The following is a 22,814-nucleotide window of genomic DNA, read 5'->3' as shown; positions in this document are numbered from 1 at the left end:
CCCTGACCTCTCCCTCTCTTCTTCCCCCCATTGCTACTTACGAGAAGCCTACTCCCACTCACCACCACTTTGTATTTACTGAACAATTTAAGTTTTCAGCTTCTGATTTTCATCTGAATAATTTTCTAGCAGCTGAGTAAACAAAGGATTCCCCAACACACAGAAGGCATCCTCCCTAAACAAACAGTAAATTGTAAATAAGTTGTTTTTGTTGTCACGAATATATATGTTTAAAGTCCAAACCACAGAAAGTTGAAAATCGAACTATATTTAAAAAGAAAAAAAAACCTTGATTTTTCTAAGCATTTGTCCATGTCATGACAAGCTGAGGACTGTCTATCATGAAACACACATAAGACATGTCTGTGTTCACATTATTTTTCTGCATCATACTTTCCTTATCTGTAAATGTGAGAAAATTCATACTTACTTGAATTCTTACTGGGAAAACTAGATAACATTCATTGGTTGGCACACCATAATCAATTAGATTTATTATTATAGATCTCGCGGTACACTTTTTTCCTTAAGTTTCAAGACTTGAAATTACAATATTTTCATTGCATATTTATTTATGGTTACCTTCCACTTGAGGCTAGTGATCCTGGTTTTCCATTTAGAGTAGTGATTTAGCTTTCTTTTGCTTGCAATTTGAGTTTTAAAAAAAGTGAGTCAACTTAAAAACATTAAGCAGGCCCGCCTGGGTGGCTCAGTCAGTCGAGCATCTGACTCTCGACTTCATGATCCTAGGGTTGTGAGATCAAGCCCAGTGTAGCTTTCTGCACTGAGCATGGAGCCTGCTTGAGATTCTCACTCTCTCTCCCTCTGCCCCTCTGCCCCATTCATGCTCTCTCTGTCCCTAAAGTAAAAAAGTAAAAAATAAAGAAAAACATTAAGCAATAGTTCAGAAGGTGCGTGGAAACAGACGGCAAATCTTGAAGGTGACCTGGGAATGAGTTTATTTGTGAGTGAGAAGAGTTATGCAAAACTATCAGAGTTGGGATTCCTTTTTGTAACAAATACTTATATTTCTCTCTTCTCTATTTAAAAGTGAAAAATCATAATTAATATTATACAGGTTGTTTTCAGAAAAGCAATATTGTATGTTATTAACAGTAAGCTTACAGAAAAATCAGAGTGAAGCCATCTCTGATAAACTAGTATGCATCTCAACACGAAATGCTCAGGCATGACTGGCTTCAAGAGAAGATGTACTGTGGCAGCTGGATAATTGGACCCGTGTACAGAATCTCCCAGAATGCAAGAACTCTGCGTGCAGAGCCCAGGCACATGTGTTTGCTGCACCCAGGACAAGTCCTGTGAGTCAGTGATGAGATTTTTCAGAAATGGGTGAAATTCTGAACGAGATGAAATTGAATCATTCCTCACTGCACTATGGTTTTATTCTCGGAAATTCAATGGGAAATTAAAGCCTTCCCCAAAACAGTGTGTGTTAAGTTTTAAGTTCAGATAATTAGAAACCAGTGCTTTACTTCCCGGAAAAGCTGATGGGGCATTACAAAGTCTTGCAGTACTCGGTACTGTATTGTTAACTGTGGCCGCTCTGGGGTTATAGATCTGTCCAACTTACTCATCTTGCGTAGCTAAAACTTTCTACTCAGCGAACAACTCCCTTTTTCCTCCTCCCCTTAACCCTCAGAAACCACCATTTTATTCTCTGCTTCTATGAGTCTGATTATTTTAGATACCTAATAAAAATGGAATCCTGCAGTCCTTCTGTGACTGGTTTATTTCACTTTGCATAATGTTAACAGAATAGATCTCACGTTAAGTGTTCTTACCACAAACAAACAAACAAACAAACCATAAAAGAACACAAGGAAATTTTGGGAAATTTTGCAAAGTGTGAAACTTTGCAAAGTATGAAACTTTGCAAAGTATGAAAATACTTGCAATTCTTCGATCGCAAGACAATCCCGTATATTATAGTACATTTAGTGTCCTTGACTCCTGCCCATTAAATGACAAAACAACTTCTTGAGTCAAACATCCTCAGAGATTTGCAAAATGCCCCTGGGAGGTGGTACCCATCCCCATTTCTACAGAGAGCCAGTGGCTTAAGGGCAAGGACCTTGAAGTCCGAGAACGTTTATGTATCTTGGCTTCTTTATTTACTAGTTTACAATCTTGGGCAAGTCAGTTAAATTGTGATATACCTAATGTAAATGTAGCCAGGTGTTTTTGGTGGATATGTTAGAATCCTAACTTGGAATATGACCTTATTTGGAGATAGAGTCTTTACAGAGGTAACAAGTTAAAGTGGGATCATGAAGGTGGGCACTAATCAGATATGATAAGCATTCTTATAAAAGTGGGGAAATCTTGACAGAGCCACTCACAGAAGGAAACACTATGTGAGGACGAAAGTAAAGATCAGGATGATGCTTCTACAAGCTAAGAAACACTAATGATTGCCAGCAAACCACCAGAAGCTAGGACAGAGGCATGGAACAAATTCTTCCTGACAACTCTCAGCAGAACCAACTCAGCTGACCCCTCGATAGTGGGCTCCTGGCGCCCAGAATGGTGAGACAATACATTTCTTTAGTCTAAGCCACTTGTGTGTGGTACTTTGTTAGGTCAGTCCTAGCAAACTAACACATCACGATACTATATCTGCAAAATTAGCTGTTATTTTCATTTTCTTCTTAAATGTATGCTCTCCTCCCGCATTTTTCTTCCTGGGATCTATTTCGTATGGAAATGGGCTTGATACAATGGAATATTACTCAGCCATTAAAAAGAATGAAATCTGGCCATTTGCAACAACATGGATATAGCTAGAGAGTGTAACGCTAAGGGAAATAAATCAGCCCGAGAAAGACAAATATCATATGATTTCACTTGCATGTGGAATTAAAAACAAACAAAACAAATGAGCAAAGGGAAAAGAGAGAGAGAAAAAGAAGCCAAGAAGCAGACTCTTAGCTCTACAGAACAAACCGACGGTCACCAGAGGAAAGGTGGATGGGGCGATAGGTGAGATAGGTGATGGGAATTAAGGAGTGCACTTGTCTTGGAATGAGCACTGGGTGATAATATGGAATTGCTGAGTTACCATATCGTAAACCTGAAACTAATATAACACTCTATGTTAACTATGCCAGAATTAAAATTTTAAGAAATAAAATCAATCAATCAACCAATCAATCAATAAAAGAAAATGGGCTTAAAAGATAAGATTTCTGTGGAGAGGATATGCTAAGATTAACATCTAACGGTTGGGGCTCATAGAGCCAAACATGATGGTCTTCTATGACAGTGAAAAAAACAACTTTCTACCATTAAAAAACTTGACCCAGAAGCTAGAATCTGGAAGATGGCAATATGAGATGACATCTTAGCCTGTCCCTTCTCAGCTTGTGGATCATGAGAACAAGTAGGGGAAGCCAGAGATAATCTCTCCACGCTGAGGTTTCACAGCTTTGAAGACAAAAGAAGCTGCATTGGATTGTTTTTTTGGAAACATTGAAGATATTAGGGACCTTTTCCCTTCTCTATTTCGGACTGGAGAGAAACTGCTCGTCAGACTACCTCTTTATCAACATGGAGGTGGCTGCCTACTTTTGAGGAAATGTGAGAGCATAAAGAATGCTCCAGTTCATTTCCCCGGAGACTCCCTTTCCTTCTAGGTGTGAAGGATGGGTGTGCTCACCTTGCGAGAGCATCAGACAGATGGGCCATGCACGAATCAGTGGTCAACAAGAGGTCAGGGGGGTCCTTTCCTCACTATGCCTTCGGTTCAGATATTCCCCTCACACCCCAGCCATACAAATGGCAATTTGGGAAGAAAAAAAGAAGGAGAAGAAAACTCTCAGAGACTGGGCTTATATCCCCAAAGCAACTGTACACGGTCTAAAGAGATTGTTTAAACAGCTACATGAAACAGCAATGGTGGTGAAGAGTTGTTGGTCTTTGAAACATCCCCAATGCTTTCACAAAATTAAAGTAACTAAGGTAGCAAAATCAGAAATCCACACACACACACAAAATCATGAGCAAAACTGTGTAACAGTGTGCCCCCCGGAACCTCAGAATACAGAGTGATGGGGCAATACCCCCAGTAATTAAGTTTTATTCCATTTTGAGTTGACTTTTGTGTATGGTACAAAATTGTGGTCCGTTTTCATCCTTTTGCAGGTGGATATCCAGTTTTTCCAACACCATTTATTAAAGTGACTATCTTCCCTGACTACATTTTTGGCTCCTTTGTGACAGATTAGTTGACTTAGAAGCTAGATCCTTGCAGGAGTAGCAACTGCAAGGTAAAAACAGGATAGGAAAAGGAGAATTCTCACAGGCCTAGGAGCTTGGAGCCTCATAAACCCTCAACAGGTTATCCATTTCCAAAAGAAGAAACGCTCTGAGAGTGGAGGGCTCTGGAGATCTGAAAACAACTAAAACTGGAAAGGAGGGGCACCTGGCTGGCTCAGTCAGTGGAATATGTGACTTTTGATCTTGGTGTTGTGAGTTTCAGCCCCATGTTGGGTGTAGAGATTAGTTAAAAATAAAATATTAGGGGCGCCTGGGTGGCTCAGTTGGTTAAGCATCTGACTTCGGCCCAGGCCATGATCTCACAGTTCGTGAGTCCGAGCCCCGCGTCAGGCTCTGTGCTGACAGCTTGGAACCTGGAGCCTCTTTGGATTCTGTGTCTCCCTCTCTCTCTCTCTGCTCCTCCCCCAGCTCATGCTCATACTCTGTCTCTGTCAAAATAAATAAACTTAAAAAAAATTTTTTTTTAAATCTTGCAAAAAGAAACTAGAAACGAGCTCCATTTCGGGTGAGTGCAAGTGGGCTACACAAAGATAGAATGGGGTTGGGGCTGCCTGAGCCTTCAACGCTCCGAGAAAATCTTTCTTGGAAGCTGCTAGAACCAGAACTCAACTTGGTCAGAGCATGAAGATCAGGGTAAAGAAGGGAAATGTTTCAAATACTAGTGTAGAAGAGGCCACCCTAGGAGAGGAAACCTACCTCAGAAAGTTGCAAAAATGTAGCTATACTAAGAAGTGATTCATAAAATAACTTCCTGGTGATGGCAGAAGGAACCTTAGAGTTTGATAAGGTATACACAGTCCTACAGGACACGCAGTGTTCTGTGAGGTGCAGAACAGTGTGCAAAGTATGCTATGCATAAGAAAAGGAGAGAAACACATAGATATTAGTATCACTCATATAGAAGAAATGAGAGGATGAACACAGAATTAATAAAATGATTACACTCAGTTAGGGTAGCCATACCTCTGTTTGCCCAGAACAGTTCTGGTTAATGCCTTTTGATATCAGCAAAACTGGAGGGTGGCTCAGTAGGTTAAGCATCCAACTTCGACTCAGGTCAGGATCCCGGAGCTCATGAGTTCGAGCACCACATCAGGTTCCGTACTGACAGCTCAGAGCCTGGAGCCTACTTTGGATTCTGTGTCTCCCTCTCTCTGCTCCTCCTCTGCTTGCACTCTCTCTCTTTCTCTCTCTCAAAAACATTAAAAAAAAACCACAAAAGTGGAGGAGTCTGCCTTTTGAAAAAGCATCTTAATGGTACTCATTTCTGATATATGGGTAGACCCTTGACTATCTAGAGGGAGGACAAGTGAGGAGAAATGTCAACTCCGTCTGAATGTGAAAGTGTAAAATATTACTATCTCTATTTTAGACAAAGACAAGTTTACATATTATGCTTTTTTACGTCTGAATTTTACTTAGGTATTTTACTTGAAATAAGTCAAATTCCAAATACAATCATACACAATATGACAACGCAGTAATGAACAATTTCTATAAGTCGATGATTAGTGCTTTATGGTAATTATACAATCACTTAATTTTTTTGAAAATAGATGATTTTACTAAAGTATGGTTGACACATAATGCTTTATTAGTTTCAGATGTAGACTAATTTGACAATTCTACATTTTGTTACATGCCCCATAACTGTAGATTTATATTATGTTTACGTGTGAAACTATTTGTCTTCCTAATTATTACTTAATTAAAAAAAACTTATTCTTTCTGTATATTGGTCTCCTCATCTGCAATATGATAATATAAGAGTATCTATTTTTTAAAAAGCTCTAGGATTAAATAGGCTAATATAAGTAAAAGTTAAGTATGTGAGAAAGTTCTTAGCACGTACTAAATATTATTTAAGTGTTAGCCATTATTATTCTTCTAGCTGTCATAATTATTGACCTTTTAAAAGACTGTACTCTCTTTGATGACTATATTTTCGGAGGGCTGTGTGTGTACATAAACTTCTACGTATGTCTGTTTTCTATTTTTTGAAGTTTATTTATTTATTTTGAGAGAGGGAGAATGCACATAGGAAGAGAGGAGAGAGAAGGAATCCCAAGCAGTCTCCGTGATGTGGTGCTCAAATCCACGAGCCGTGAGATCATGATCTGAGCCGAAGTCAGATGTTGAGCCAACTGAGCCACCCAGACACCCCTCTAGATATGTCTATTTTCTATCAGTTACCTAGAAGAAACCACAATAACCCAGAGAGAAGGGAGCAAATTGTTGGAGCAGAGATAAGGAAAGGGATCAGATGAAACCTATTCTTCTCCATCCCTTTATGGTTTTATTTTATTTTTATTTAGGCTGAATTACTCTGCATTGCGGGATGAATTCTTCTGGAGAATGCTGTGTCCCACACTTTTCTCTAGTCAAGAGAGGACAATACACCCTTCAAGGAGGACCAGTCTAGTGGGTATACAGTAAGGTTTTCCTAAAGAGGACTAGAGCATTCAACCTTCATGCTTTATGAAGCATACTTCATAAAGTATGAAAGAAGGATCTTTAATGGGGGGGGGGAGTAGAGAGAGGTAGGAGGCAGACTTACAGACTCAAGACATGACTAGGAGCTGGGGTTCTGACAGGTGGGTAATGCCAGTAAGAACTTCCTCTTTTTATTTTCCTCTGGACTCAGTAAATAGGCATATTTGCTATAGGATCGTAGTGTGTCTTCCTTTACGATAAGTCCCATGAGATGCCCTAAAACCTTGAGAGTATTCTGATGCACATTACCAGCCTCCGGTCAGGTTATTATAGGCCTGAGCAGGAAGAGAAAAGGCAGTGTTGTCCCATGAGGTCAGTGCAACACTGAGGGGCCAGTAAGCAAAGAAGCTCAGTCATAGATGGTCAAAATGTATCAGGCCAGAATAAGAAACAAGCACTACTTTCGAAAGTAAGTTAAAAGAAAGGAGCTTTGGAGGAGAGAAGGAGGACCCTTGAGGGCATAGCTTATTTTTAAAAATCAGAAATCCAGACAGTCTCTGAAGTATCCATAGGTCCCTCTAATGTTCCATTTCAATTCCATTCGGCAAGCATTTACTGAGGAATGAACATTTGTGATGGACACTGCTCTGAGCTCAAGCTCTACACGCTGGAGATGCAGAGTAAACTAATGCACAGATTGTGCCTTCAAAGGTTCACTGTTGTGTGTGCAGACAGATACTTCTAAAAATAGCGAAAATACAGCATGATTACCATAGGAGAGGCAGCAATTTTCAACCACTTGTAACTGGATCAATTTGTTTGCTCACAACGTCAGACAATTTTCCATATTGACTGGCATAGAGGCAACTGATGCTTTTAATGATTCCCATCCAAAGAGGTCCAAGGCTGCAGACATCCTATGAAACATTGAACTCAGGAAATTCCCACACTGTGCTCCATAATTTCTACTTTTCTGGCCTCTCAAATCTCCATTTTTGGGGCTTCTCCTCCTTGGCCTGAACTTTTCTCAGTGGTGCTACATTCAGAACTTTAGAGGTGGCTGAAAAAGGAAGACACCCAGGTGGATTTGGAGTCACCTATCCAAGGTGCCTATCCTGAGAAGGACAAGTCTGCTGTCAGCAGATATTTTAGACAAAAGATATCCCTTTTCTCTTTGTTCCACCAGATGGTGGTTTTATCACTCCCTACCAGTCTGCATTCTCAGTGGCATCTTCCACTTTTTTTTTTTTAATCTCAGGCTCTCTTCAATGATTGTGCTATAATTAGCACCGGAGTCCTTTCATTTTGTCATATTTGCTACGTAGGCCTTATCTATTGACACTAGGAAGGACACAATGGTCTGAACTATGTTCCTAATACCAAAGCATTGGATATTCTGTGCCTCCCAGGATGGTACTCTCCAATATTTCATGCCCACTGTGAATCCAAAATTCACACGCTCAAAGAGTATCTTCCAAAGACAAACCCGTTATAAAAGAAGATGAAGTTCCCATGTTTAGGCCCCCACTTCTCTGCCTGACAATGACCCCAATACTAAGTGTTGAGAGCAAAATATAGAGGCCTGAAATGCTCCTTATCATCTGCCATGCACAGGACAGCCTTCCACAACAAATGATTACCGACCCAAAATGTCAACGCCACCAACGTTGAGAAACCCTGCGTTAGAACGCAATTTAGACGTTGTAACAAAACGACCCCCAAATGAAATGATTCAAGTAAGATGGGCATGTACGAGCTTCTGTCTGGGGTGGGGGAGGATGGCTCCCTTCATCCTGTGACTCTGCACTCCTCTATGATGTTGACCTTTGCAAACGGTGGAAGCTGGCTTTCCAGCTTTGCCTTAACGTTCTGACCCACATGCATTGCTTTGCTGGGGCTGCCCTAACAAAGTGCCACAGACAGGGTGGCTTCAACAGAAATTTATTTTCTCATGGTCTGGAAGCTGAAAATGGAGATCAGGTGCTGACAGCATTGTTTTATTGAGGCCTCTCTCATTGGCCTGCAGACAGTGGCCTTCTCTCTGTGCGTTTGCATCACCTTTCCTGTATGCCCGTATCCTTGGTATCTCTTGTTCTTATAAGGACACCAATCATATTGGATTAGGGCCCCACCCTTACGATCTCATTTGACCGTAATCACCTCGTTAAAGGCCCCATCTCCAAATACAGTCCCATTGGGGGTTAGGGCTTCAACATATGAATTTTGAGGATACATAATTTAGTCTGTAACATCATGGGAAAGGAGAAGAAAAATTAAAGGGCACACAATTGTATTTCTTTAGGGATTTTTCCTAAAAGTTGCACAAATCGTTCTCTTGCATATCACTGGCCCAAAACTTTGTCACATGTCCAGCCCAACTGCAAAAGAGGCTGGGAAATCTATTCTCTACCTTGGCAACCATGTGCCCAGATAAATCTCAGAAGGCTATGTTACTTTAGGGAAGACTACTAAAGAAAGAGATAAAATTTTAGAAACTGGAAAATGGCAATTTGTTCTAATTTTGACTTAGCATTTCCCCAAAATAATGCCTCTTGGATTCATCCCAACCACCAGGGCCCATGAGATAATGATACTGATTCCTACATAGGACCCAAGCACTGCAGATACTACACCCATCCCTAGAGATCTTCTTTTATTTAGAGAAGAGTCACAAAACTGCAACCACAAGAAAATGCTTCATATTTCCTCAGTGGCAGTTTTGAGCCAGGCAAATTTACTCCCACCTTGAATTATACCATGTGTCTCTTAGTTTGTCTTTAAAAAGGTAGTGAGAGGGGCGCCTGGGTGGCTCAGTCCGACTTCAGCTCAGGTCATGATCTCGCGGTCCGTGAGTTCGAGCCCCGCGTCGGTCTCCGTGCTGACAGCTCAGAGCCTGGAGCCTGCTTCAGATTCTCTGTCTCCCTCTCTTTCTGCCCCTCCCCTGCTCATGCTCTGTCTCTCTCTGTCTCAAAAATAAATAAAAACATTTAAAAAACATTTTTTTTAAATAATAAAATAAAAAGGTAGTGAGAAAGGCTCTGGGGCCAGTGAACTGGAAGAGAAAAATGCCTATGCTGATATGCTTTAAATTAACTTCCTTTTCTGCCAGTGAACACCGGATCTCTGTCTTTAATGACTGTGGTTGAGATGTGGTTCTGAAAGGCATACAGTTTGGAAAACATCCCCGGATAAGATCATCTATTTATACTTTATTAACAACTACCGTATCTAATATGTATTTTAACAATGACCATAGTAAAACTGTAACACACTTTATTTTAACTTATATTCACTCAGTTAATATATTACATTGAGCAGTCATAATTCTAATGCTAAGTTTTCAAGCAGTTTATGCTGCTAATGGCTAAAACAAGGCTATTGCCCGAGTCACTAGCAGAACTTCAGTAACAGCCTGTATTTACATGAAATACCATGAAGCCTTAATGGGAGTTATGAAGTAATTACTGAGTTGGGAGAGGGTGACCCTTCACAACTGCCCAATGAGCACCAGTCTAAGAAAGGCACTCACCGTTCTTCTTGTAGAACATAATTTCTCCTTTGAATTCTGTTTTCTCCTCCAGCGACTTTTCTATTTGAAGCATCAGCTGCTCATTGGTTTCGACTCCAAATAAGAATTTGCAGCTGCAACTCTTCTGCATGACTTCAGTCCGGGCGAATCCAGCCAGCTCACAGAAGCCATCAGAACAGTAGACTATGGGGAACCCCTTGGCCACCTGGGCGTTCGCGAGGATGAAGTTGCTGTCTGTAGAATGACAAGAGGACATTCAGCCACTACACGAGCACGAGGAACTGTTTCATAAATCACAGTTTCAGTAACAAATGAAGAGGACACGGGTTTAGCTTAACTGTGCCTAAAATGCATGTCCTGGTGTGCCAGGGTGGGAAAGAGACTGTCCAAAACAAAATGGCAATGACCAGCAGAAGTATTAAGCTCTGACGTTGGCTTGCATTTTGAAACACACTACAGAGGGAAGTCAGGATTCATTGGTCTGCTTCAAGGCACGTACTCTCTAGTTAGCAGTCATGTAGGGCACTTTTGGGTGTGACTTTGGGCTCAAATCCTCAACCTGCCACTCGATGTATTGATAAACTTGAACAAGTTATTCACACGCTAAACTTCAGTTTCTTGAGATTTCATTTCCCGAAAAGCAGACCCTGAAGGAGGATGTGAGTGTAAGTCATTTATTTGGCAGGTGATTTCAGGAAGGAAGCAATTGGAGAATTGAGAGAGGGAAGGGAGGAAAGGTAATAAAGAGTAGGAGAAAAGGGTTTTACTGCCATGGCAGCTGAGGCTCAATCATACAGACCCTGCAAGTGACAGAGGACCACAACTTGGAATTTTCCCACTAAAGGGAGAGAAAGGTGTGTTGTGGGGATTAATGGGAAATGCACCTAAAGTGCTTAGTGAAATGTCTGGCACAATTAAGTATCCAATAAAAGCTGTTGAGTATTACGCACACCTTTATGGTTATGATGTTAACAAATAAGAATTAAAGGACAATCAAAAATAACAAAGTGTTAAGTGCTTGAAGATAACTCCTGGAGGACAGTGTGAGAGGCAATATTCAAGGAAGGTTCCTGCCGGATGAATTTTTTTGAGACTTTTTGAGGTTTCGATAGGATACTTATAAGCAAAAAGATGTAAATTAAAGATGGGCTGTAAGATAAGGCATTTTATAAAATCTGATGGTTGGTGACTCTAGGTTCAGAATGAATTAGAAACTATTATTAAATCATTCATTCATTTTCTCATGAAACCAATATTGGACAGTATATCAGACAATATTAGAGGCTGGGATTTTTTTAAAATAATACAAGAAAAAATGGAAAGAATTCCAGCATAATGTCTTAAATGAAAAAATCAAGATTCAATATAATATGCTATCAGATGAACTATTTGTCTGAAAATATAGAAACACAAACATGTATATGTATATCTAAATGTGAAATGTTTGTGCGTACCTAAACCTCAGTGGAATGACTTGGTAACCGTAGATGCCTTTAGAGAGAGTAACTTTGGGCAAAAGTGGTAGGCACACTTATTTTTACCATATACCCACTGTACCCTTTGATTTTTATATGCTATGCTTTATATATTGCCTATTCAAAAACCACTATGTTTAAACAAGGTTTGCAACAGACGGCCTATCTTGCATGCCATGAGAAGGCAGGAACCCCAGCTACTTCCCAATGGCCAGCGGGACAAGCACTGAAGATCTATTCCATGGGCTTCCTCGTGGCCTTTTGAACATCCGTTTCATGTTTCCATAGTCCACTATCAGCTGGCAGAACCAAATCCACTCTATCCAGCTTTGCCCCAATCAGCCCCTAAGCCCAGAGTACAAATTCTAGTGCTAACATCTGCATCCTGCCTGGGCTGGGCTGGCTCCTCTACCCTCCCACTCACCCTCCCCGCTGTGGAGAAAAGCCAGAGCTAAAGACCTGCGCTGGGAAGCCTTCAATGGCATCTTATTTTGAAGCCATGGGAGTGAATTAAATTATCCCAGACTAAAATTTAATTCTCTCATACCTTGCAGAAGCATTTATCGACCACGTACTACATGTTGGACTTTGTTCCAGGTGTAGAGATAAAAAGTTTATTGGATGCAGTCTCCACCCTTAAAGATCAGTTAATGAACCTGCAGGAGTTCCCAGCTAGGTCCAGAGGTGGGCACCCTCCTACCAGGCTATGGTCTTCACCTTACCAACTCTGCACAGCTCCTGGTCACTCTCTAACCATAGTGTCTCTTTCTGTCTCCATTAGAGAACTTTGGCTGAGAGATTGTTTAGAAAATGTAAATATAGGGACACCTGGGTGGCTCAGTCGGTTAAGCATCTGACTTGGGCTCAGGTCATGTTTTCATGGTTCATGGGTTTGAGCCCCATATCAAGCCCCACATCAGGCTCTGTGCTGACAGTGTGGAGCCTGCTTGGGATTCTCGCTCTCTCCTCTCTCTCTCTCTCTCTGTCCTTCCACCACTCATCCTTTCTCTCTTTCTCTCTAAAAATAAACTTTAAAAAAAGAAATTATGTTAAATTAAAAAAATGTAAATACACAGCATTGCCAAAGCACTCAAACATCCTAAAACAGCTTTTAATGCACTTCCAGAAGCCATTTTTCAGTTGCCCGCTGACATGTTTATTGACTTTCTACTGTATGCCAGGCGACTGGATTCTACCGCACGGCAGATCTTAGGAGGAGGTGATGCTGGATGTTAAAAGATGAAGAAGGTATAATCTATAGCTCTAGATTATAACAATTTAATTGAAGAAATGTGTGAATACCAATAACATTAAAACAGAGACTATGATTAGTACCAAATCAATGGTACTCAGATAATAAGTACTACCAGAGTTGAGAGATTAAAGATTCTAAGCTTTGAAAATGGTTAGCTTGGAATAAGAAATAGGCAGAAATGATTTATCAAAAGTCTTGCAAGTTCAGAAGCAGACGCCTGGATGAAATGGTCTCAGGATGGAGAAAGAGTAATTGAAGACAGAGAGAGAATAAACAACACTACGTTTTATCCTAACGTCCAGTTTCCCTGTTATTTAAAGGGCTACAATAGCTTTCTTCTGTTAGTATTTGATGAGGGAGCATAGGGCAGCTGAGGGCAAAACACAGGCTGGCACACCCCCCACCCAAGCGGGATCTGTGTGATATTCCTCCGACGCTCCTGGCTACCCAAGAACAAGGGAAAGGGGTTTAAGTGCTTGCCATGGTGATGTGGGAAACTAAGGCAAATGCAAAATTAAATTCCTCTACTGCCTAGAGCCCACTGACAACTCCTTGAAACCAGCAGAGTGACCTCCCTCTAGGAGCTCATCTGCCTTGATGATGATGATGACACTTTGCTAGGGGCAAAAGGGAATCTTGACTTCACGTTATCCTGACCATGCCCCCGCCCCAGGAACCTGTAAGTCTAATTTAACCTAGAAACATTCCTTTGGAGACTTCCTTTATTAAACTCAACTCCCCCAAGATATACGCTGGCAATCATACTCCGAGCTTATGACCCCCACCCCATATTCATCCGAAGGGACTCATGACTGAGGTCTTATTAAATGGTAGTAAGTGGCATTTCCCTAGCAATAGCTAGCCCCTCAAGATCCTGGAAACCTTGCTTCCAGAACACTCTCTCCCTGACGCTCTGCCAGCCTGAGAGTATGTAATGAGTGGCCTGCCACGATCCAGTGCATGCAGCAGCTCTTCTGCCCACGGGTCCTGACCCAGGCTTTAATAAAATCACCTTTTTGCCCCAGGGATGTCTTCCAGAATTCTTTCTCGGCCATCAGCTCCGAACCACCGCACCATCACCCCAAAACTTCATCAGTATCTATCTGGTATACCCTTTCTCATCTTTCCATTTCCAGCCCTTCTAGAGACCTATTGTGGTTGTATCTTGCACATGGCATGTATTTAAATCTTTTAAAAGTACAATATGAGGATACTTTGATCAGCCCAAGATTAATAAATTTACTTTTTATCATTATTACTATCTTACTTTTTTTTTTACCGACCTAATTTGTGCTTTTCTTCACTGTGTTCTTTTGACTTTTCCATTCTTACAAATTAAGAAATGTAACTTACCTAAAAAATTACGTAACAATATTTAACATCAACAATGAACACCCATAGATCATACATCCAGCAAAAACCCCTGTGGGTACCGCACAGACTGTATTTCCCTCCTTCCCCAAAGAAGAAACCCCAAACTTCAATTTTTGTAATACCCATTCCCATTCATACAGTTTTTACCGCTTACATATGTATCCTCAGACAACATACTCCAATTTTTCTGACTTTATGGCATATATTATAGTATTTCATTCTACATATTTCTTAGTGACTTGGTTCTTTTATTAATTTCCTTAGCATCCTTACAATTGTTTACGTAAGAAAAGACCAGTTTCGCAAGCTACAATAAGCTTTTGAAAAAGGCTGCTAAAGGCTTCACCAAATTGCCCGTGTGTTTCAATTAAGGATTATTGTGTTTGGGGTATTGAATTCTTCCTGCAAATATACTGCAAAAACAAAGCAAAAAAAGAGTCATGTATTTGGCCTTTTCTGTTTATATTTAGCACTTGTCCTCGATATGTAATTGCATTTCAATTCCGAAGAGAATTTAGTGGCAGTCAGTGCCTCATAAAGCTTAGCGTACTAGCTACATGAATAGTCCTTCTGTTTGGGAAAGAGTAGCTCCTTTTACCCTGCTATCTACTTGGAAACATATGCTTTTCTGAATCCCAGTCCTGGAATTTCCAAAGAAACATGACATTTACTTTAGAATTATGTAAAACAAAGCCATTGCCATAATAATTACGAATCCATCATGGATATACCACTATCCCTACATATGCTAAGAGTATTTAACCTTTTAAGGAATCAATTATGCATATGTGATATGCATCTAAATGCCACACAGCTTTTTCCTGCTTGTTTCTAGGTCATCCTTTTGTGCACATTCAGTTTTGAAGCCAGTAAACAGTAGGATCTAAATGTGTTTCTACTTTAGACAGTTGATTATTTTTCTAAATGCTTCCTTAGCAAAAAGCTTTCGTAGATCATCAGAGGGAATCTCAGTATTGGGAAAGACCCAGGTCCTTTGGGCTGACTTCTAATACACAGCACCACTTTCCCACTCGAATGGTGAGGTACTACTCATTGTCAACTTCTAGGCACTAAGGGAATGGAAGAAGAAATGGAAAGGTATCGAAGAAAAAAAAGAAGAGAAGGCAAATGTCAATCCACATCTAACTCATTTCATCCTTGTACTGGTCCCACTTCTCCTGTGAGAACACTGAAGCCTGGAGAACTTTAGCTTCCTGCCCAAGGTGGGAAGCTAAGGATTAAAACTGGTTCTCAATGATAGACTCCATTCAATACATCTTGTACTCCCTCTGTAAAGAAGTGACTTGTTCTCTACTTCCAGCCGGAATGGGTTAATTCTAGAAAAGCAATTCTAGAAAATAGGGTAAAGTTAATTCTAGAAAATGGGTTATTCTAGAAAATTTTTACCTTTTCTGCTCAGAAACAGCCCAAATCAGCAGCCCAAATGTTGCTGAACAGCCCAAATCAGCAGCGTTTTCTCTACAGAGATTATTTATTAGAAGTTCATTAACATGTATCAACTCATAAACCAACCAACCAACCAACCAACCAATAAATAAATAATATCAAGTTCAGCTTTGAAAATAAGTTCATTGATGACCTCTCTTAAACCAGTCGGGAGTCTCTCAGCAACCTCTGTGTCACCTCATTACCTCCAGAAAGTCAAGATTTCAAAAGTATCACATCAACTTTCTTGGTTCCAAAATATTCTGCACACACCCACTCCAGAGGCTTGAAGGAGGCAAAGAAAGGTAGCTACAATTCAAAAGATCAGGGTTCTGATCTCCTCATGCCCTTTCCGTGTAGATCAGAGTACTTCTAAAATTCTTCCATTAAAATATCCCTCCGTTGGCTGAAGCCATAAATTTGCATTCCAAGGGACCTGGAAGCAGAGACCTAAGCTCAATATGGTTTTGAAATCTCATGTTTGGTAAAAATCTATCAGAATTTTGTATTCTCCTGCGTTGTCTGTTCATGTTTGAGTGTTTCTGATTTGTTTTCTATGGGCCTGCCCAAGTTTTAACTCAGCTGGAACTTCAGGAAGGTGTGCTCTTTGTTTTCTGTGACTTGGCACACTACTTAGCATGTACCACATAGCACACCTCAACATAACCGAGGCATAAGGATCACGACGCAAGGTAGACGAGCGCATGATCAAGGGGATTAGGCAGATCCTAATCCACCTGTCCCCTGGAATCATTCAAACCAAAGGGGTCAGTGACACACACTAACTTGGCCTCAAGGAGGAATCCATATTCCTCTGGCTTTTTCTGCCAATCACATAGAAATTGAGATTTTTGATGGTCCAGATCTTTATTTCTGAAACGTGCCTCTGGTATTGGTCCTCTCCTAAAACCAAATCTTGCACCATGTGAACAACTATTCATAAAAACATACTCTGCAGCCCCAGTAGACAGGCAAATTTGAATCCTCTAGCGCTCACATTCTTGCAGAAAATAAGAAACGAACACGAACTTTTAATCTTCTTTTAGGAGCCGCCCATGTTTTCTGAGTAACATTCACATACAGGTCCAAGGAAGATAATGTCCGTACCCCTTGTGATATTGATCATGGTCATCTCTAGAGAATACTTTATTCAGGCAGATAGAATGTGAATGTCTCTGACTTTAAAATATTTAGGCCATCTCTGTACTTTATATTGATTTCAGGGAACTTAATTGTATCATTTCCAAGTATGATGGCATCTTTATTAGATAGATGATACTGGCTGCAAGCTAAAATCCTCAGTGTGCCTTGTACCCAAATTTAGGAAGTTGTTTGGATTTGAGGACTTTTCTAACCTTATTAAAAAAAAGGGCAGATAAAAAATTTGCGAAGAGGGATTCTCATAGTCCTCACGATTTACGCATCTCCTAGTGCCAGGCTTCAAATGGTCATATTGACGGTTTTCATCATTCATTTATGATTTGATTTTTAACAAACTGTATAAATTATCACTCCAGACAGACAAAAATTAGAAGAAAACTGTCACAAAGCAAAGCTCCGAGCTGGAATTCTACGGCTAAATTTGTAATAGAAAGCAGTAAGCTGTATCAGTGTATGAGAATATCTTGCTCCTTTCAGTCCAATAAACAAACACAGAGACAAATATAAACAAGTGTGCTTCTCCATTTTGCTGCTGGGAGTGTGGTCCGAGGCCAGCAATATCAGACTCAGCTGAGAACTTCTTGGAAATGTGGACTCTTAAGACTGCCCCCACCCCCCTAAATCAGAATCTGTATTTTACCAATATTCATATGCATATTAAAGGGTGAGAAGCTCCTTTAGAATATCACTGGAAAGATCTACAATGGTGGCTCAGGATAAAAACAAGAAAAAAAAAGTTTTTCATTGTATACCTTTTTACGTTTTGAATTTTGTCCCATATGCACATAACACCTATTCAAAAAATTTTCTTCTTAAAGTTTATTTCACCATTCACCTAAATGGCTGAATAAAAATAACTTGGATGAAAACAAATAGCAATCTTGATGAAGTTAAAAATATAAGCAAATTTTTAAGTTCCCAATAAAGATAAAAGCTCATTAAGACAAATGCATGTTAAGCAAATTTAGTGCACTCTTTTTTTTAATGTTTATTTATTTTGAGAGAGAGAGAGAGCAAGCAAGCAAGGGAGGTGCAGAGAGAGAGGGAGGGAGAGAAAATCTCAAGCAGGCTCTGCACTGTCAGCACGGAACCAGATGTGGGGCTCCAACCTGGGAAAGGTGAGATCATGACCTGAGCTGAAACCAAAAGTCAGACACTTAACCAACTGAGCCACCCAGGTGCCCCAAGTACACTCTTTATCATTATCAGATAATAGCGAGATCACTAAGTTTTGCAAATTCCACTTTTTCAGGGGTGTGAGCTTCAGTGTTGAGCTGTCTAATTCTTCTCAGGCATACTATCTCTTAAGAGTTTAGGAAACACGGGGCACTTGGGTGGCTCAGGTGGTTGAGCATCCGACTTTTTAAAAAAATTTTTTAGTGCTTTTATTTATTTTTGAGAGAGACAGAGACAGACCATGAGCAGGGGAGAGGCAGAGAGAGAGGGAGACACAGAATCCGAAGCAGGCTCCAGGTTCTGAACTGTCAGTGCAGGGCCAAAGTCAGGACTCGACCCCACAAACCGAGAGATCATGACCTGAGCCAAAGTCGGACATTTAACCAACTGAGCCACCCAGGCGCCTGAAGAGTCTGACTCTTGATTTCAGCTCTGGTCATGCATGTTCCCAAGGGCTCTGTGTTGACCTTGGAGCCTGCTTGTGATTCTCTCTCTCTCTCTCTCTCTCTCTCTCTCTCTCCTTCTCCAGCTTGTGCTTTCTCTCTCTCTAAAATAAAAAACTAAGTTAAATTAAAAAAAAAAAAGAGCTCAGGAAATGAGTTTAATCTTGAAAAAGAATGATTTTGACTTATGACAGGGTGACAGTACCTATCGAAAGTAAAATGAATGGTGGCGCAGTCGGTTAAGCGTCCGACTTCAGCTCAGGTCACGATCTCGCGGTCCGTGGGTTCGAGCCCCGCGTCAGGCTCTGGGCTGATGGCTCAGAGCCTGGAGCCTGCTTCCGATTCTGTGTCTCCTTCTCTCTCTGCCCCTCCCCCCTTCATGCTCTGTCTCTCTCTGTCTCAAAAATAAATAAACGTCAAAAAAAATTTTTTTAAAAAAAATAAAAAAAGAAAGTAAAATGAATGAGGGAAAAACTTCAGAAATCTCAAAGATAATAATAAAATGTGTTTCATACTTTATCCACAATCAACTTCCTATAAACACTTTTGAAATAATACTAAACTGTGCCCTACTTTTCTGTAGCTCTTGTCTTCTAGAGTTAGCCTTTTAGACAAAATGGTCTTTTCACATCATCTGTTTACTTAAAAAAAAATAGTATTTATACTTGTCATAGAGGATGTACATGTCAAAGGATAAGGGCTTGGTTTATTTATTAATGTAGTCACAACCTCTAGAACAGTATCTGGGATTTTATTAGATGCTCAACGATTATTAAACAAATGAGTGGAATAAACTTGTTAACCTATAAATTTTCATTAATGCACCCCAAGTGAAGACAATGTTTTTTAGCTCTATTATTTTAACATTTAGCAGAGATCCTTTATAACTAGCATCTTTGTTTTAAAGATAAAATAAAGATGACGATAAAGATAAAACAAAGATAAATATCTGGCTTTAAAGATAAACCCTAATGCTGTGGGAAACAAAGGCAGAAGGAAATGGCAGATAAAATTAAATTTCCTTAAACCTGCAGCCTAGTGACAAATACTTGAGGCAGGCCTAGTAAAACGTGTCTCCAGGAACTCCTTGCTGTCTTAATGCTAATTCTTTGCTAGAGGGAAAAACAACCTTGGCTTGACAATAGCATCCTGGGAGTCTTCTTTAGCATATGAAAATCTCACCGGAAACTTCCCCTGGACTCTACCACACCCCCAACCCCATAGTATAAAACCAGTCCCTCCTCGTGGTCCCCCGGGCAGCTATTCCTGCCCACAGCTACTCTCCCAGTGTTTGAATAAAATCACCTTTTTGCACCAAAGACATTGTCAAGAATTCCCTCTTGGTCGTCAGCTCCAAACCTCCCATCACCCCAAAAACCTCATCACCTAATAGCTCATCCCATTTTTCATCCTGACATGCTACTTTTTAAAAAAAAAATTTTTTTTTTTTTAACATTTATTTATTTTTGAGACAGAGAGAGACAGAGCATGAACAGGGGAGGGTCAGAGAGAGGGAGACACAGAATCCCAGGCTCCAGGCTCCAGGCTCTGAGCTGTCAGCACAGAGCCCGACGGGGGCTCGAACTCACAGCCCTCACGGACCGCGAGATCATGACCTGAGCTGAAGTCGGCCGCTTAACTGACTAAGCCACCCAGGCCCCCCCTGACATGCTACTTTTAATAAAGTCTTTGTTAAGCAGAAATAGAAAACTTTGTTTTCTAATAGAAAATCAATTAAGTAGAAACAGGTTAAATAATGTTAAACAATGCCCTTTCTCCAAAATACAAAATGAAAAAATTATGAGGCACTTCTTAGTAAAGAAAACTACCATATGAACAGCACGAATCAAGCATTTTGGACTCGTTAGGGATTATTTAGGGTCATTAAGAAGCTACTTTGTAATTTTCTGATCCAGGATGCTACATCTTGGCCACTACCTTAGTGGGCCTAGTGAAAAGAAGTAGGTAGGATGCAAATATCTCTTCATTTGCATAGCTGTATCCCTTCATTTGCATATTTGTAATTCCTGTCCCACCCTAATTCCCTCTCCTAAATTAAATATGAACCATGGATGAGCCCTCCTGGGAAAGACCAGGTTTTTTTTTCCTGCTTTTGCAAAGAGCAGGGGAAGAGAAAGCTTAGTGTTCACTTTACACTTTCCCCCGTTCCAACATACACGACTGGATGATACTACAATGCAACTCCCCCAGAGGAGCGGGAAGGCAGAGTTAGATGAAAAAGGGCAGGGAAGGTTTTGTGCCTTGGCAATCGTAGGGCCTGGATTTTCTGGCCCAGGTCTCATTTAGTATAATATTATTCTCTTAAATAAATGTAACTTACCAAATATGTAACTAACTGTGGTTTAAATTTTATACCTTCGTAAAAGTTTTCTTAGTAGTTTATTTAAAGACTAAGACCACGCGACAATATTTTTGCTCTGACAGACTTATTTATTTTTGTATCTTATTTGTCCTACTGAAAGGCAGATTACATGGAACCTAGCAAATGAAACCAGCCATGTTCTATGAATACCCAGATTCCCAAAATATTTAATGTAACGTGTCCCCTGGTTATCCTCTAGCACAACCTAGAGTTCCATGCAATTATGGTTAACTCAAAGAATATTTCCTTTTAATTTCAAACAGGCTGGAACAGGATCTTTACTTCAAACATACTTTTAAAAAGTGATTAATTCAACCAAAATGTATTATATTTTTACACTTAAATTTGATTTTTAAAATTTGATTTGAAGACAACCTATATAAATTAGTGTGCCCAGTGCCGCAGAATGGACTGACTTTTCTCTCCCCCTTTATGCTTTGCTTACATTCTGTGGAAGCTAATGCAATTGAAATGTTTTTCATAATTTGGTAGCATTTTCCAGAACCTCATCTGTCCACTGCATAATCTTCTCTGCTTCGCAGTACTCATGTTAGATTAAACAGAAAAGATGAGTGGTTTTGCAAGAGATAATTGTAAGTTAAATAGCAGGAAACACAAGAATAAACTAATTTGATAGTTACAGATATTCCATGGCTGTAATATTAGTGTTTTTATTCTAGTGTCTTTATAATAAGGCAGAGAGAGTGCAAAACTGTAATTAAGGTGATCGGACTGAGAATTTGTAGGGGAGGTGAAGGCCCAGGAACAATGGCAAAAATGGACAAACCAACACCAAACGTGTTGTTCAACCAAAGGTGAATGTTGCCTCTGCATTGGAAAACAAGACTAGGAAAGGAGGCAGCCAAATAACCTAGACAGGCAGAAATAAAGCGGAAAATAGCTACCGTTTATTAAGCAGCTGCGATGCGCCAGGCGCTCAGGTCAGCATTTTGCATTTTAAATTTCTGGCCCTCACAACAGCATCTTACTGTGTCATTATAGATGTAGGGACTTTGGCTCAGAAAGGCTGAATAACCTAACAACGTTCCACAGCAAGTTAAAATATCCTTAGGGCTACAACAGTCCTAATCTCAGCAGATGACAGGCAGAGGGAGTAGAGCTAGGATCTCAATAGGGGCTCCTTGTCACCAAGTCAAGTGCTTCTCCAAGTACAGTCCTGGGCCACCTCCACTGGGTTTTCTTGTTTGCTTATTAAGGTTGCAGTTTCCCCAGGCCTCTCCTCAGGTCTGTTAAATTAGAATCTCCAAGCTATGGGAGCCTGGAATCTCCACTTTAAACCAAATCACTAGGTAGTACATGTTACACAAAAAATGTCCTATTGGAAGGAGATCCTGATTATATACCCAAAGCCCCAATTTGTAGATGAGAACATACTCAATTTCTAAGGTGTGGGAGGATTCTATCCTAGATAATAACCCCTTTGATTTTTATGGTTTTCTATAATTCCTAGAGAGACTTTCAATAATTAGCTCAGCGCACAGAACTGTAGAAGCTCAAAGTTTGGGGAGATTATGAAAGCCAATATATAATCTAATGCCCAGTCTATAATCCTTTCATCCTCCTCTACACTATTCTGTCTTGTGGTTGCACAATACCCTAGTGACGGGGACTCACTATTATTTTCTATCATTGTAGCTTTTTTTTTTCCTGTAGGACTGAGTATTACCACTGTTAATGATATTTCAACACATTAATTTATTTATGGTTTGTTAGTCCTCACACCCAAGCCCTGTATGCACAAAACCACAAACAGACACTAAACTGTAAACTCCATAAAGAAAGTGTCTGTCTTGTTGTATATCCTATTCTCAAACATGAGAGT

At 40.2% G+C, this 22,814-nt stretch overlaps 1 protein-coding gene across 1 annotated transcript in view; it reads right to left on the bottom strand.

Annotated features, from left to right (window-relative positions):
* The window catches only part of KCNH8 (potassium voltage-gated channel subfamily H member 8), a 354,464-nt gene that overhangs the window by 226,450 nt on the left and 105,200 nt on the right, over window positions 1-22,814 (bottom strand). Inside the window, exon 2 of the mRNA XM_042956973.1 lies at window positions 10,259-10,492. Coding sequence (XP_042812907.1) covers window positions 10,259-10,492 — 234 coding nt within the window. The remainder of the gene's footprint in view (window positions 1-10,258; window positions 10,493-22,814) is intronic.

The sequence above is a fragment of the Panthera tigris genome, chromosome C2 (assembly GCF_018350195.1).
Source record: "Panthera tigris isolate Pti1 chromosome C2, P.tigris_Pti1_mat1.1, whole genome shotgun sequence".
Lineage (NCBI taxonomy): Eukaryota > Metazoa > Chordata > Mammalia > Carnivora > Felidae > Panthera > Panthera tigris.
The sequence above is the reverse complement of the archived record's forward strand: the minus strand, read 5'-3'. Positions and strand labels throughout refer to the sequence as shown.